The 18274-nt window shown below is 37.4% G+C and overlaps 1 protein-coding gene across 4 annotated transcripts in view; it reads right to left on the bottom strand.

Annotated features, from left to right (window-relative positions):
* The window catches only part of MEMO1 (mediator of cell motility 1), a 143880-nt gene that overhangs the window by 71967 nt on the left and 53639 nt on the right, over nt 1-18274 (bottom strand). For all 4 annotated transcript variants that reach the window (XM_050754146.1, XM_050754145.1, XM_050754144.1 and 1 more), the window contains one exon: nt 5850-5931. In XM_050754146.1, coding sequence (XP_050610103.1) covers nt 5850-5931 — 82 coding nt within the window. The remainder of the gene's footprint in view (nt 1-5849; nt 5932-18274) is intronic.

The raw sequence follows: 18274 nt of genomic DNA, 5'->3' as shown, positions 1-18274 counted from the left end.
AACTAACCATAATGTTGCGTATCTAGATATTTTTTATACTGTCATATAGGATTTGAGACTTTGACATGAATATCCTATGGCTTAGTACAAACAATAATTAGAGACAAATAAGCTGTGCATCCTCAGTAACTTGAAGAACTAAATAATGTACGAAGATTCATTGTCTCATGATATCTAGTGGTAGAGCACTGTACAAGTATGCTTCACTATATACAAACTGATCTTTTATATACATGCTTTTTAGCATTTACATTTTTTAAACTAATTTTTATATTAAAAGTAATACACGCACACAGCAAAAAAGTCAAACAATAAAGGGTACACAATGAAAAGTGAAAGTATCCTTTCTTCCATTCTACTCCTACTAGGTTAACTAATATCAAGTCAAACTCTTTCTAGGTTAACTAAAATCAAGTATTTTAAATGTATAAGGGTGGCTTCAATATTCAAAGTACCTGTTTTATAGTAAAAAAAAAAAATTCATCACGTTAACCAATTATTTGATTATTTTTTATATTCAATAAGTTTCTTAAAAGATGCATATCTGTACAACTTCATTCTAGGGGTTGCTGACATATTTCTGTATAGTGCAAGACAAGCAAGAAGATTGGTTTGAAGATATCTGGAAGTCATGTAGAAAGGCTTTTCAGACTTTTAGTTCGAGATCATTTCAACACAAATCCCTGGGACACATACTGTCTCCTACACATCAAGGTAAGGTAGTTCTGACAACCACAGTACATTTCTAATCAAATTAATTTCTTTTAAATCCTCCAAATGTGCCTGCCTTACGTCACATAGATTAGAATTCATTAAGACAGAACAACAGTTCTGTCAATATTTATTCTTTAATGATATTTATTCTATTTAATCTATATCAATATAAAAATGAACAATATTTTTAAGCACTTTCAAAAACTTGCCATTTTCACACAGCCTAATTAGTTACAACTATATCCAGGTTCTGAGTTTATTTAAGGTTTCCATGATATGATTTATGCCTATAAAGATAAAAAAACTAAGAAAATCAAGTACTAGAGAGCTAACATTTATAAAACTTAAAGTAAGTTTTTGATTAATGTGATTTTTCTAATTACTATATAGCATAAGACCCTTTCATGCCATACAACAATAATTTCTTTTTTTTTTTTTTTGAGACAGGGTCTCACTCCCATCACCCAGGCTGGAGTGCAGTGGTGCGATCTCAGCTCAGTGCAGCCCCAATCTCATGGGCTCAAGCAATCCTCCCATCTCAGCTTCTGGAGTAGCTGGGGCTGCAGGCACATGCCACCACACCCAGCTAATTTTTGTATTTTTTGTAGAGGGGGTTTCACCATGTTGCCTAGGCTAGTCTCAAACTCCTGAGCTCAAGCGATCTTCCCACCTCGGGCTCCCAAAGTGCTGGGATTACAAACATGAGCCACTGCACCCAGTAACAATGAAATATTTGTTTTCTACCTCAAAAAAAAGGGGCCGGGCGCGGTGGCTCAAGCCTGTAATCCCAGCACTTTGGGAGGCCGAGGCGGGCGGATCACAAGGTCAGGAGATCGAGACCACAGTGAAACCCCGTCTCTACTAAAAATACAAAAAATTAGCCGGGCGCGGTGGCGGGCGCCTGTAGTCCCAGCTACTCGGGAGGCTGAGGCAGGAGAATGGCGGGAACCCGGGAGGCGGAGCTTGCAGTGAGCCGAGATCGCGCCACTGCACTCCAGCCTGGGCAACAGGGTGAGACTCCGTCTCAAAAAAAAAAAAAAAAAAAAAAAAAAAAAGGTAACCTTGGAAAGGAAAATAATTACTTCTGGAAACCATATAAGATAAAACTTGGCTATACTTAAAGTCTTCCTATGTTAACAAAATAGAAATTGCCTATGAATGCACATTTATATACGTTTATATTGATATATGTTTTTATATGTTTATATGTTTATTATAACATTTATTATACATTGTATACAAAGTCAGTATGTAACAGAAACACACCAAAGCCAAAACTATTTTCAAATATCCATTTTAAAATCTGGGGTAACTTGGAAATCAACATATTTGTAATTTAGGCTAAAACATTCCATTTCCCAGGTCACTCCCAATGATTCCAATTTAAAATTAATTACAAGAAGGAAATAAGTCTGGCAACTTTTATATGAAGACTAACCTCAACTTAATTATATGTTGATTCAACTCAGCTCCCAAATTTAGAACAAGTTTTAACTGGAAAGGTAGCATACCACAATAGTCAAATACCAGCAAATTGATGAAATGAGAATAAAATGTCTCTTGTGAGTTATTATAAAGAAATTATTATTAATCCATTGTTTCTCACCTAATTAAGGATCTCACTTAGGTAAATGTCCCCTCTTATCCCTGCATCAATTTTTCTTCCCCTACTGAATCACTTCATATACAAACACTTTAAAATCTCGCAAATGAAATAAAAATCCTCCTTACCATAGAGATACTATCCTATTTCTCTGTTTTACAGCAAAATTCCTCAAAAAACTATCTATACTTACGTCTTCATCGCCCTCACCTCTCATTCTTTCCTGAACCTACTCCAGTAACACTTTCATTTTCCACCACCCAAGAAAAGAAACTATCCTTCTTAAGGTCACCAGTAATTTCCACATTGCCAAATCCAATTATCAATCCCCAGTCCTCACTGGCAGCATTTAATACAGCTGATCACTTTTTCCTCCCTCACACCTAAAAAGGTGGCTTGTCCAAGGGCCTAGTCCTTGAAACTCTTCTCCTGTTTATCTTTATTTTATTCCCTAGGCAACCATACCCTCTATGATGATATATACTAATAAAGCCCTTATTTCTATCTCAAATCTGGTGCCTCTTCTTTGTACTCTAGATTCATATAGCCAGCTGCCCATTCTAAATCTCCATTTGGACATCTAATAAGCACTTCAACATTAACAAGATCAAAACCAAAAACCTAGCTTCTATATGAACACTTCAAAATCTACTCCATACTTCCACTTGTCTTCCTCTTATCAGTAAAAAGGTAATTCCATCCTTCTAGGGACAAAATTTAAGAATCATTCAGTCATGATATTTTAAACCATGTCTTTAAAAATATATTTAAACACAGGGTATCTCACTGTCGCCAAAGCGGGAGTACAGTGGTACAAACAGACCATACCTCACTGTAGCCTCAAACTCCTGGGCTCAAGGGATCCTCCTGCCTCAATCTACCAAGTGGCTAGGACTACAGTTGCATCCCACCACATCCAGCTAATTTTTATAGAGATGGAGTCTTGCTTTGTTGCGCAGGCTGATCTCAAACTCCTGGCCTCAAGCAATCCTCCTGCTTAGGCCTCCCAAAGTGTTGGGATTACAGGTGTGAGCCACTGCCCCTAACCAAGTGTCATTCTTGACTCTTCTTCTATCTTGTTGGTCCAACCTTTAAAACATATCCAGAATACACTACTTCTCATCATCTCTGCCTCAATTCCGCAGTCCAAGCCACTGTGTCATCTCTTTTCTGTAACTGTAATTGTAAAATAAACTGGACTCCCTGTTCCCACACACTATAATATCCATACAGCAGCAAGAGTAATCCTTTTCAAACCTAAGTCAGATCATGTCATTCTACTGCTCAAAACTTGTCATGACTTGCCATATCACTAGAACAAAAACCAAAGTCCTTATGACCACAAAGCCTCTTCATGATCTAGCCCTCTGCTGCCTATCTCATCTACCACTCTTCCCCTTGTACTGCCACTCCAGCTGCACAGGCCTCCTTGCTTCTCCTCAAACACACTAAACATACTCTTGCCCTACAGCCTTTGTGCTCACTGTTCTTCAACCTGAAACCCTCTTCCCCCAGGTATCTGCACAGCTTGCTCTCTCACATCATTCAGACTGAAATGTTGCCTTACCAGGGAGTCCTTTTCTTACTAATCCTATATAAAACAGTAACTCCCTACCCATACTGTCACTCTCAATCCTCTATCTGCTTTATTTTTCTTCTTAGCACCCATCAGCACCTGACACAGAATATATTTGTTTGCTGCCTGTCTTCCCTAGTACCAAAATGCTAGTACCACAAGAGTAGCAATTTTGATTTACTCAAAAAGCAGCACAAAGAAGAGCACTTGGCCTTTAGCCTGGTATGTAAATGACTAAATAAATAGTAGTAAGTCATTTGCTATAAGTTTTATAAAGATTAGTTCATTTAATCTGGTGTTAAAAGCGTTAAGGAAATACTATTATTATTCCACCTTTACCAGTGAGGAGCCGAAGTCCCAACGGATAAAAAAGTTGCATGTCACATAGCTTGGAAGTAGGAGTCAGGCTCCTGCACCCATTAAATGAGATCAAATTAGATATACAAATAAGGCATTTAACAAAACATTTGGTATATAAAATGCTACCATTAATAGTAGGCTATTTATGTGTATTTACTATTTACTCATTTAATTCTGATATTGATTAAAAATGGCTATTACATATTGTCATCACTATTTACTATTTATCAGGGCACGAACCTTAACCCAATAGAAGTCACAAACAACATGCTATGAGATAAATGGCACAGAGTAAACCTTCACTCTTCTCAGAAAAAATGTTACCATGTGTTTCAAACAATATGTTGTGAAGGTTAGCTCTGGAAACCAAATCAAAATTAGCTGAATTCATACACAGACACACATCATTATGAATCATACATAGACACACATCATTAACTGTGTATGTGCTAGCTTGCAGTTCTAAAAAGCAAACTCTAAAATCAAAAGACAAAATAATCAGATTTTCTCAATTAAAAAAAGATACAATCTACCCCTCCTCAAAAATTAAGTTGCTATTCCATGTTGCACCATACTATGTTTAATATATCTTTTTCATTATAAATTTTAAATCATCGGGATTAAATTAGATCTCTTTAATATTTAAAACAGAACTTATTCATTTACAGCAATGACTACCGAAATTGGCAAGTTTACCTAATGCAAAACACCCTTTTCTTTAAAAGTCAGTTTTATTATCAAAAATACATTTTGAAATTACTGTATCTGAGGAACTAAAGTAGTCAATTCTTTTTTTTTTTTTCTTTTTTTGAGATAGTGTCTCACTCTGTCACCCAGGCTGGAGTGCAATGGCATGATCTGGCTCACCACAACCTCTGCCTCCCAGGATTAAGCGATCCCCCCACCTCAGAACCCCGCCACCGCCACCTCCCGTAGCTTAGCTGGGACTATAAGCATACTATCACACCCAGCTAATTTTTGTATTTTTAGTAGAGATGGAGTCTCACCATGTTGCCCAGGCTGGTCTCAAACTCCTGGCCTCAAGCAATCCTCCCACTTTGGCCTCCCAAAGTGCTGGAATTACAGGCGTGAGCCACCACACCCAGCCAAAGTAGCCAATTCTTTTATCCTTAAGTTGCAGTGAAAACCCACAAGAACTGTGAAAATTACTGAATACAATTTCTTCAGCTCAATATAGACTTTAGTTTTTAATTTTTAGTTCAATCTGTAGATACTCATTTACTAAAACATACAAAAAAGATTTTAAGCAGACTCTTAAAACTTACAGTGCAGGCCAGGCGTGAGAGAGAATGAGGCGGGTGGATCATTTGAGGTCAGCAGTTTAAGACCAGCCTGGCCAACATGGTAAAACCCCGTCTCTACTAAAGATACAAAAATTGGCCAAGTGTGGTGGCACAGGCCTGTAGTCCCAGCTGCTCAGGAGGCTGAGGCAGGAGAGTCGCTTGAACCCTGGAGGCGGAGGTTGCAGTGAGCCAAGATCGTGCCACTGTACTTCAGCCTGGGCGACAGAGGGAGACTCCTTCTCAAAAAACAAAACAAAACAAAACAAAACAAAAACAAAAACCAAAGACTTACGGTGCAATAATGGCTCTAGCAGGTCTTTTTGTAGACTGTACTTGAGAAAGCCAACCTTCTAGCTGTGCATTCAGCTGCGGTCCTATAAAAAGACAAAGACAAAATTAGAGTCAGCAAAGCAATGTACTACAGATAACCATACATGGCATAAAGCCCTCACTGAATTTACGTGGGACTATACTAGCTTAATGAGCAATAGGAACATTAAGCTATTATGTTAGTGGGGTCGTTAATGTTTGAATTTACCAACTGCACAGTCTCTAACAAGCCATACGAAAAGGCCAAATTCTGACTAAACAAAATTTGCTTTTATCGATTTACTTATTTACAGCTGTCTTCATTTCAGAGCAATACAACATGATTTACAAGTTGAGGCAATATTTAAACAAAATAAAACAGGAAGCAGAAGACTCTCAGTACATGAAAAGGAAATAATTGAATATGTTATAGAGCACCAAAATCTGCTCTACAGATTAATCACTGAAATGACATCCACAGAAGATGATCTTTTTGAGATATGTGTATTTACTATTGATCTTTTCTTCCATCCCACTCCAGTCTCCTATTCTCACAATGAAATCGATAACCAGTAACTACCCTACCTTAAAAATCTCAATTTCAAGCATCTCAGCTTCTTTATTCAATATACTATACAGATCTTTCCAATTCACTACCAGAAACCTGTTAACTCCAACAGACCCTACAAATTTTTCCACTCTCCTTCGTCTCTCTTTACTTCTTACCTAGCCTGAGACTCAAAAATCCATCAACACAATCATTTCCTTCCCTGTGGCCTCATTCTTCTGCTCCTCTCTCCCTCCATCACAGTCAAAACATAGTTTAAAACCAACTTTCCACTTAACTCAGTACTTTTACCCAAATAGCTGAACGAGACTGAAGAGAAATACAACCATATAAACTTTAAAATAATAACCATAAATTTCAGCAGACCCCCGAAATGCTCAGAAATCCTATCACATTAACGTAGTGAATCTGCTCTCCTATCTTTTAGAGAATTAACTCATAGCGTCTCTCTTCACCTTAAGCCTCAATACTTCCTTCATCCACTTATCACTTCCAGAAGATAACTGATGCTTTTCATTTTGTCAAGGAAAAACAATCAGAAGTTGGCTCAAGACTTTCCCAGTTTTAGCACTGGAAGTCCTGCATTCTGAGAAACTGCTAAATCACAAGCAAACCTGGATGTTGGCCACCCTAAATTCACAAGATAACTACTTCATCTTCCCACCACTTATTCTGCTTTCCCTCCTATTCCAACAAATTGTCTTTGTTCCTATCAAGAGTCAAACAGTATTTCTGTACTGGACCCCATTATTTTTTTCTTTCTCAAGGATTCTGCTCCCATAACTATTATAGGTCTCCTATACCAATTCTTCCCTTTTTACTTTATTATTATTAGCATGCAAATGTGTCATACTAACACTGATTTCCCTTCAACTACCTCTCCATTTTGTTGGTTCCCTTTACAACAAATTTTCTTGAAGAGATGTCCTCGCTTCCTTCCACCGCTTGCCATCCATTCTTTCTTTTAAAACTTTTAATCATTAAATATTTAAACATTACAAAAGAATCTAGGTAATAATATGACAAACACACACATACCCACTGCCTAAATAAATTAAATCTTAACATTCTACCTTATTTACTTAAGATTTTCCTTGGTTAAGAAATAAATGGATCTCTTGCTGATCCCTTTGTACACCTCCCTCCTTAGAGGTAACCACTTCCTGATTTTGATGTTTATCATTCTATTCTACTTTCACTGTATATGTATCAATAAACAATACATGGTATTGTTCTACATGTTTTCAAATGTTGTATCAATATATTGTACATATCCTTCTTCTGCAACTTGCTTTAGTAATTCAACATTGTTTTTGAAAATTACTTAAGTTGACAGATGCCGCCCTAAATCATTCATTTGCAAAGCTGTATAGTATTACACTATATGAGTATAGCAAAATTTATTCACTTTCCTACTTAAAAATATTTTGGTTGTTGGCAATATTTCACTATTAATACATACTGCTACAAGTATCCTATGAACACGTGTTAATAGTTTCTCTAAAAGTAAAAGTGCTAAATCAGAGGGTGTACTCTTCTTCAATGCGACTACAACATTGCTAAGTTGCCCACTAAGGTAGCTGGATCAACTTATCCATCAGTATACAGGCAAATGAAAATTTAAAATAGGAGGCCTAAATCTACCTGTACTCCCCCATCCCTTTTACTTAGAGGATTTTCTTTCAAAACCTGGTAAATTCTTTCTCTGCCTGCTTAGAGATGTATGTAAATCTTTGTAAAAGCTAGCCAGCAGCCCAAAACTGCCTTTCTCAAGAACCTTATAGCCATCTCTTTCAAATGAGATCATCAAGAGAGATGGCACCCTTATCTCCCAGTTTCTGTGGGAGGACAGGGTGCCTAACTTAGGCAGGCCATCTAGTTCCAAGTTGTAAAATTACATCCTGTCATAAAGATATGAGTTCATTTTTCCTTTAGAAAAAGCCAATTCATTCACACACAAGTTTGCTCCAACTACCAAGTGAATTTAGGATAAACTAAGTGTGACAAATGATGGTATCATGTCCTGTTACTTGAACACTATTTACTATTTATCTTGAGAACATTTATGTAATGGGTTGCATCTACTTCGCTATATGTAAGGGTGAGCATTCTTTTGGTCTTTGCAATCTTTTATCAGATTGTTTGTGATACACATGTCATTCTGGTTTAATACTTATTCAAAACTGAAATTGTTTCCTTTTTCTTCTGCCTTTGAAGAGATGTTTTCTGGGGCAAGCTGATTTTAGTTTTAATTGTATTTCATCATTGCTAACACAAGCAATAGTTAAAGGTTCCCATTCCTCTACATCCTTGCCAATATTTGATACTGTCAGGATTTTTCATTTTTGTCAATCTGGGTATGAAATGGTATTTATTCCTTTTTTAAAAATTTGTATTTCAATAACATGCACTGAAATTAAGCATCTACTGATTTTGGAAGTCCTTCTGTATATATTTAGAATGCTACACATAAACAAGTCAAGTAAATCTGTAAATTGCCAAAGTACAAAAAAAAGTCTGACTCAGTGATTAAACGATGGAGTTCATCTTAAAATCGGAATTTAAGAACAGTTACCAAAAAACTTATACAAAGTAATTTCATCATTAACTTAAGGAAAAACAAGTCACAAGTCACGTAATGACGTTTCGGTCAACAATGAACCGCATATTCCATAGTGGTCCAATAAGATAACAATACTGGGCCTGGTGCGGTGGCTCATGCCTGTGATCCCAGCACTTTGGGAGGCCGACACAGGCGGATCGCCTGAGCTCAGGAATTCAAGAGTACCCTGGCCAACATGGTGACACCCCATCTCTACCAAAAATACAAAAAACGTCCACAACACAGGAAGTTTACAAAACCAATGTGAAAAACAGATAAAAGCAAAGAAAATACACCTGAATTCATCCACCCCACTGCCACCAACCTCATTTATCTTTGAATAAGATAATTAAGCAGACCTATTTATTACATATGATTGCTTAATTACCTATAAAGTGTCAAGTAAAAAGGCGAATCTGAGTTCTTTCACAGAGACTAGCCAATACTTGGCAATACGGTATCCTTCATACATGAAGGATGTAGAAATATGTGCTTTGGTTTTCAAATACCACTGGATTTGAAGAAACAAGGATAAATGGAAAAAGAAAAAGCATTGCTAAATCCTAGCAAAACTACTTAATGTTTGTGTGATCCTGTCCTTAAGAGGGATAAATGGGCATTTACTTTTTTGGATAAAACAGTAAAAGTAGGTTCCCAAAGAATTAAGCTGAGGTATTTCCTCAAGAAATAAATAATAAACAATGAGCTGTAGGAAATTCAGTAACACTTCTATTTGAATGCCACTTGACTCAAAGAATATTTTCCAAGTAAGTTTATTTGCATGGTGACAAAACCAGACACTAAATGCGTGCGCGCGCACAAACACACACACACACACACACACACACACCCCCCCCCTGCTTTTCAAGAATACTCTTGCAACTATCAGCAGAACCATTCTAAAATAAGTTAATCAACTAAGCCAAATTGGTTTCCTATACTTCTCTATCGCTGTTTAACCTGCTCCTCCTCCTTACTCTTGACAAAAGTCATGTGTTCTACAAACTCTTTTCAAACTTATGAGTATGAACCACCTGAGAATCTTGTTGAAATGCTGATTCTGATCCTACAGTTATAGAGTAGGACTGAGATTCTGCATTTCTGACATGCTTCTCAGCTGAGCAATGTTGCTGGCCTAGAGGCTATACTCCAGCAACCCATCTAGATCAATAGTTGTCATGAAATTTGCAAATCCATATGTATACAAAGTTTCCTCTAGAGATAAAACAAAGGTCTAGATAAAGAAAATATCTATTTTAGATACCAGGACAAGCTGGTAAGAGAAACATTTCTCCACAAGGGAGCCTTCCAGTATTGCTCTAACTGTTCTACAAATGTAAGTTAAAGAATGACCAACTGCCACAACCTTTTTCCATTCTTTTATAGGTAATACCTGCCTATTAGCACAATAAACTCAATCCCACATGGTTGGGTATAAGGTAACAAGAAGCAACACATAAAAAGCCAAATATAAGTAAGGCTGTTGGCACCCAGTATTTCATTATTAATCATTCTGTGAAATATGCTCAAATCAAACTAAGAAATAAACTGATCTATAGTGAGAAATCTATAAATAATAAGATGAATAAGCCAGAATTTTTTAAACAGTGGTTCCTGGATCTCCGATTTTCATAGGCCAAAAAAATTTCAAAAGAGGGCGCAGTGGCTCACACTTGTAATCCCAGCATTTTGGGAAGCTGAAGCGGGTAGATTATTTGAGGTCAGCAGTTTGAGACCAGACTGGCCGACACGCCAAAACCCTGTCTCTACTAAAAATACAAAATTTAGCCAGGAGTAGTGGCACAGGGGAGGGGAGGGGAGGGGAGGGGAGGGGAGGAAAGGAAAGGACAGGAAAGGACAGGACAGGAAAGGACAGGACAGGACAGGAAAGGAAAATCAAATAATGGAAATAAAAAAAATTATTTAAAAACTTATTCAGACAAGTATTATCATATAACTCTTGTGCTTATAAAAAATACAAAAGCAAAATAAATAAGGTATTCCTAAAATTTTCCTCAACATTCACAATCTGATCATTAAATTGCTTTTTACTTAGAGTCATCAGTAATCCTTGTTTTTGCGTAGTATCGTCCTTTGTACCATTAAGAGAATTCATGATTCAACATTTTTTTGAAAGTGTTTCTCTATTGCTTTGGGACTCTCTTCCAAGCTGCTGACACATATTGCCCACGTCTCAATGCAGTCCCTTTCTTGATCTTACCAAAAGGTATCACTGAATGATGTGACAGAAGGTTTCAGAAAACAACCCAGGGATGGTACACCTTCCGTAACTGGTATTTAACTAGTATGTTGACTGAAACATCAATGGGGTGACTTTGTGCAGTCAGTCATATCAGTAGGATTAACTACCAAATTCACATATGAACAGGCAGTGACAACTATTTTCCAAATGCCAATTTTAAGTTGCCACTGACTGGAAAACAATATCTCAATTTCAGAAATGAAAAAATGTGGGAAAACATACATCTTAAAATTCATGAAATATACTACCACTATGAAAACTCCACTCACTATGATGTTCTGATATTCTTAATTTCAATGCAGAACAGTGAAAAATTCATCAAAAATCAGCATTTGGGAACCACTGTTTCTCACTACAATGAAAAGTGTTTCTGAGAAGCCTTACCAATTACAAAATCTCATTTAGTTTTTATTTTTATTGAGACGGAGTCTCACTCTGCCACCCAGACTAGAGTGCAGTGGCACAATCTCGGCTCACTGCAACCTCCACATCCCGGGTTCAAGCTATTCTCCTGCCTCAGCCTCCCGAGTAGCTAGGATTATAGGCGCCTGCCACCGCACCCGGCTAATTTTTGTACTTTAGTAGAAATGAGGTTTCATCATCTTGGTTAAGCTGGTATTGAACTTTTGACCTTGTGACCCAACCACCTCGGCATCCCGAAGTGCTGGGATTACAGATGTAACCCACCGCGCCCAGCCTCATTTAATTTTAAAAACAAGTAACACTTCAGCAGCTTTCTCCAAATCCTTTCTCTCATTACTAATGCCCTACTATGATCACACACTTGGAATTTATTGCTATGCTTTTTACAAAATTCATATCCTATTTTTAGATACATCTCAAGGGATGTTGTTTGTTTTTATGTATCTGATAGGGCTCCTCACACAGAAAATAGCATGCCCTTGGTACAGCACTTTAGGGAGTGCAAGAATTGTCACAGCAAGTCTGATCCAAAACCTATCCGGAGCAGTGCTGTATCAAATCAAAACAAATTTTAAAAGTTAAAATTAAAATATAAAATCATGCTGTGAAAAACACTGATTGTTCACCTTGATATAAACCTCAAAGGTTAGGCCAAATCCAAATATCTTGGATTCCTTATTATCTACTAATTTATGTAAACATTTTAAGTATTTATTTACATTTTTGGCTACTGTACTTCAGAACACAATGGCAGAGGGCAATTAACAATCCCAATAAATAATCTTTAGTGTGTACCAACCACCTCTTAGATTTGGCCAACTGGAAATCACTTACTACGTTTCTGTCCATTCATATATGGTCTCAAAATTTTCATAGAGCTAAAACCAATACCATTGGCATTTCATACCCAAAAGAGCTACAAATTTGGAGGCTCACAGTCTACTTCTTCCATATCATTTACAAATACCTCATCTGAAAACGGGTTTGGCACTGATTCCTGTAACAGTCCATTGATTTGGATTCTCTCTTCCTACCCCTATTCACTGTTTATAAATCAATTTCCTAGCTCTGTCAAATGCCACTAAATACTTTTATAATATCTGATTATAGCATCTTATCTAAACTATTTTTAAGATCAAAATATTTATTTTTGCTTGCTATTTTTTCATTAGAAAAAAAGCGTGCTCAGTACAGAAAATTTGAGGAATATGGATGAGGGGAACCACAATCCCATAATTATTTTAAAAATCACCAAAATTAATATTTTCCAAATTTCCTTCTAGTCTTTAAGATGATATATAATTCTGTAGCCTACTTTTATTTACATAACATTCTAGTGTAAGCATTTCCCTGTATTATAAACTCTTCAAAGACACTGTATGATTAAATAGTATTTCCTAATGTGAATAGATCACTGTTTCCTTACACATTAATATAAAATCATTGGGTTGTTTCCAATTTTTGAGTTATTAGAAACAATTCTGTAATATATCTCTACACTTATAAAGCTTTTTCCATATTTAAGATTATTTCTGGCCAGCACGGTGTCTCACACCTGTAATCCCAGCACTTTGGGAGGCCAACGTGGGCAGATCACGAGGTCAGGAGTTCCAAGACCAATCTGGCCAAGATGGTGAAATCCTGTCTCTACTAAAACTACAAAATTCGCTGGGCGTGGTGGTCACACATCTGTAATCCCAGCTACTCAGGAGGCTGAGGCAGGAGAATCACTTGAACCCAGGAGGCAGAGGTTACAGTGAGCTGAGATCATGCCATTGCACTCCAGCCTGGGGAATAGAGTGAAACTCCGTCTCAAAAAAAAACCAAAAAACCATGATTATCTCCTTCTGAGATTCTCAGAAATGGACTTACTATGTAAATCAGTATGAACTTTCATAAGATTTTTTTTTTCCCTTTTTTTGAGACAGAGTCTCACTCTGTCACCCAAGCTGGAATGCAGAGGCACGACCTTGGTTCACTGCAACCTCTGCCTCCCAAGTTCAAGCGATTCTCCTGCCTCAGCCTCCCGAGTAGCTGAGATTACAGAAGTGCGCCACCACGTCCAGCTCATTTTTTGTATTTTTAGTAGAGATGGGGTTTCACCATGTTGGTCAGGCTGGTCTCAAACTCCTGACCTCAAATGATTTGCCCACCTTGGCATCCCAAAGTACTGAGATTATAGGTGTGAGCCACCATGCCCAGCCCCTTTATAAGACTTTGATACATATATTCAAAATGTTATCCAAAACTGCATCCATTCCAAATGATGCATGACAAAGCCTATTTCGCCATAATCTCACTACTCTCCTCCAAATAATATTTTGAAAAATTAACTCATTTAACCCATGCTCCCATTTGATAGAATTAAAATCTAACGTCCCACTCCTCAATGATATTTGGCATTTCAAAGTAAGTTAAATATTATGATTTCTTAAAATCAAAGCCATTTTAAATTCTAAGACAAAGGTATTTTGACTTCTAAGGTATTTCTTTGCTACTTGGGACATGTATAGCAACATGATTGTTGAGTCTTCTTGCCAGCCACAAGTTATCTATCACTAACACAGAGGGAACAACTAGTATCTACCAATCTTCATAGAAGACAAACCAATTTCAACACCAAGCTTATTGTGCTGCACTATGGTGTTATTTTAAATTATCCACAATCCTGAAAATGTTTACACGCTCCTGCCTTTAAATCTTTTTAACTAATGGGGTATGACTTTTCATCCTTTCAGAAATCATAATTCTTGGCCAGGCTTTGTGGCTCATGCCTATAATCCCAGCACTTTGGAAGGCCGAGGTGGGAGGATCACTCGAAGCCAGAAATTCGTGATCAGCCTGGTCAACATAGTGAGACCCCTGTTTAACATACCAAGACCTTGTCTCTATTTTTGTAAAAATTAAATTTAAAAAAAAAATCATAATTCTTACTCCTATAACAGTCAAAAAGTAGTCTACAGACCAGAATCACGTAATGTGTTTATTTAAGAAAGATCCCAGCCAGGCACAGTGGCTCATACCTATAATCCCAGCACTTTGGGAGGCCGAGGCAGGTGGATCATCTGAAGTCAGGAGTTCAAAATCAGCCTGACTAACATGGTGAAACTCTGTCTCTACTAAAAAGACAAAAAATTAGCAGGGCATAGTGGCGCACGCATGTCATCTCAGCTACTCGGGAGGCTGAGACAGGAGAATCGCTTGAACCCAGGAGGCGGAGGTTTCAGTAAGCCGAGATAATGCCATTGCACTCCAGTCTGGGCAGTAACAGTGAAACTCTGTGGAGGGGAGGGGGAGGGAGATGGGAAGAGAAGGAAAAAAGAAAGAAAGATCCCTAAGTTTTATCTCAGAGATGTGCTGCTACAATCTCTGGGATTGCAACCAGGAATTTTTAACAACCTCTGCAGGAAACTCCGCTGCACATTAAAATGTGACACTGGGCGCAGTGGCTCATGCCTGTAATCCCAGTACTTTGAAAGTCCAAAGACAGAGGATCACTTGAGCTCAGAAGTTCAAAACCTGCCTGGGCAACATGGTGAAACCCCATCTCTACAAAAAAATACAAAAATTAGCCAGGTGTGGTGGTGCATGCCTGTAGCACCAGCTACTCCAGGGCTGAGGCAGGAAGATCACTTGAGCCCAGGAGGTCAAATATGCAGTGAGACCCTGTCTCAAAAAAAAACAAAAAAGAAAAACAATCAAACAAATGTGAGGCCCACTGCCTTAAAGGAGTTTATTTGCATATGCTATATTCTCAATGAATGCAGCTAACAGGACTCCTGGAAGGTTTATACCAGAGATTTTTCAGCATAATTGAGAAATTATATAGTCTATAAATTAGAAATACATTAATTTTACCTCCAAGCTACTTTGAAGCCTTAAGTAACTCCCTTGTTTCTTAGACTCACTTCAATTAATTCCTCTCCAGCTTTTCCAAATAACACTGATAAGGGAAGAAAATAAAACTCAGACTCTTAGACCCTAGGTGATACTTAAATTCAAAATTATCTTTTAAAATGTTCTGTTTTAGTCTAAAAATTCATGAGAATGTTCTAGTCTAATTGAAAATATCTTTTTTTTTTTTTTTTGCAACGGAGTTTTGCTCTTACTGCTCAGACTGGAATGCAATAGGGCAATCTCAGCTCACTGCAACCTCCACCTCTGGGGTTCAAATGATTCTCCAGCCTCAGCCTCCCAAGTAGCTAAGATTATAAGCATGTGCCACCAGGCCCGACTAATTTTGTATTTTCAGTAAAGATGGGGTTTTACCATGTTGGTCAGGTTTGTCTTGAACCCCTGACCTCAGGTGATCCACTAGCCTCGGCCCCCCAAAGTGCTGGTAATACAGGCGTGAGCCACCACGCTCGGCCATCCACGTTTATTTCAATATTCCTCCATGCTCCTATTTCCAATTTAAATGAAGGCTTCAAAAAGACCATGTCTACCCTCTGGCAAAAGGGTCCAGTACTCTAGTGAGGGAAATATAAATCTGGACCATAAAAAGCAACCACCTCAAGTGACACAAATGCTTGCTTGAAGTTGAGTCCAAGTACTTCCCTAAAACAGATCTAAACGGAAATCACTATTTCCTTCCAAATTCAGGTAGCATATTTCTTTTTTCTTTATGTTTTGGAGTTTACAATAAGTCAATAGTAGTAATCGGGATAATTCAGTACTCAAATCCTAAAACAAAAACATAATATGTGGAAAAATAAAGTAAGTCTGCCTGACTGGAAAGAATCAGGACTAGGATAACACTTCCCACACAAGGCAGCACTTCTTATGCAATTTCTTTAAAAAAAAAAAAAAAGAAGTTCCTTAGGAGAAAATGAAAAGTTAGAATTTTTATTTTTCATATATTTCCACCACAAAACAGATTCGTAAACATTAAGCACTGTCTCACCCTATTCAGTGTGATACAGATTTCCTTCTGTAAGAGCTTTCACTCACAGTTTGATTAGGTGAAGCAGATCACGCCCAGTGGATGACACCATGTAAAATGTGGCAAGAGAGGCTCTAATGATTGCACATGGGTGAGCTGACAGAACAAACAATTTGAAAACTGAAGAGTTAGTCAAAAATAAACTACTTAAATAAATTATGGCAGACTCATAAATCAGAATATTAAGCAACCAGAAAACAATGAAGCAAAATTTTATGAACCTCTATGGAACATCTTTTAATTGTGGGGGAAGAACAAGCATTATACAGAACAGAAGGTACAATATGTTGCCATTTTTGTGTGTGCATATATACCATACATGATTATGTATTGGTTTGTATTTATGTAGAATATCTCTGGAGGAACACAAAAGAAATGTGTAGGCCAGGTGCAGTGGTTCACGCCTGTAATCCCAGCACTTTGGGAGGCCAAGGCAGGCGAATCACGAGGTCAAGAGATCGAGACCATCCTGGCCAACATGGTGAAACTCCATCTCCACTAAAAATACAAAAATTAGCTGGGGTGGTGGCACATGCTTGTAGTCCCAACTACTCAGGAGGCTAACGCAGGAGAATCACTTGAACCAGAGAGATGGAGGTGGCGGTGAACTGAGATTGTGCCATTGCACTCCAGCCTAAGCAACAAAAGTGAAATTCCATCTCATTAAAAAAAAAAAAGAAATGTGTAACAGTTACTGCATCCTGAAAAGGGAACAAAGAGAGACACTCCGCTTTTCACTGTATACGCTTTCAGATCGTTTGTATTTTGCACTACGTACATGTATTATCTATCAAAAAATTAAGTAATAAAAATTATGGTGCAATCATGTAACAGAATACTATAAAGTCATAAATAATGATGCTGTGGGATATGTTTACTGATGTGGAAAAAGGTCTCTGAATGCTCAACCTGGCTAAAAACAAGTCATTGTTGAACCTAAGACAATAGCTACATTAATAATCTAGGTTAAAATGCATAAAACCAAACTTTTAAGAATTGCTATTTAACAAATAACATATAGATTACAGCAATTAGATATGTGGGCCAAGGTGACCAAGTTTCCCTATTAGCAAAAAGGAACTTTCTCCTTTTACTTTCCTGAGTATGATATCCATCACCAAATATCTGGTAGAAAGAAGCAGAGAACATGGAAATACTCTAGAAAAGCACAATCTAGAGAACATGAAACACCTTATTAATATCTTTCTTCATAATTCTTCTCTAATGAACAAAATTAATAGTTACAACAGTTTTATTTGTCTAGCAAGGGCTTGAGCTATGCTCCACTCTGACTTCATCAGCATTTACAGATAATCTAGAGAAGTCAAATTGCCTTCTGAAGTAATTAACTACAATGTGATACAATATTTGGTTTTGTGCATTTGTTGTGGCATGTTGAGGTCTGTTTCCTTCTTTCACTAAGCACTAGTACTGCAAGTGCCAGCTCATCTATCTAAAAAGTTTCTGATTTAGCAACCATAAGATGCCCAAAAAAGAATCCCAGCAACCTCTGCCCTTATAACTGGCCAAGAAACATGTCTACTGTGGACTGAGTGATGGGAAATGGACATGCCAGGTTTTAGATGTGCAGGGGAATAAAAAAAAAAGGT

Source organism: Macaca thibetana, chromosome 13 (genome assembly GCF_024542745.1).
Source record: "Macaca thibetana thibetana isolate TM-01 chromosome 13, ASM2454274v1, whole genome shotgun sequence".
Lineage (NCBI taxonomy): Eukaryota > Metazoa > Chordata > Mammalia > Primates > Cercopithecidae > Macaca > Macaca thibetana.
Note: the sequence above shows the minus strand (reverse complement) of the source record. Positions and strands in the feature narration are given on the sequence as shown.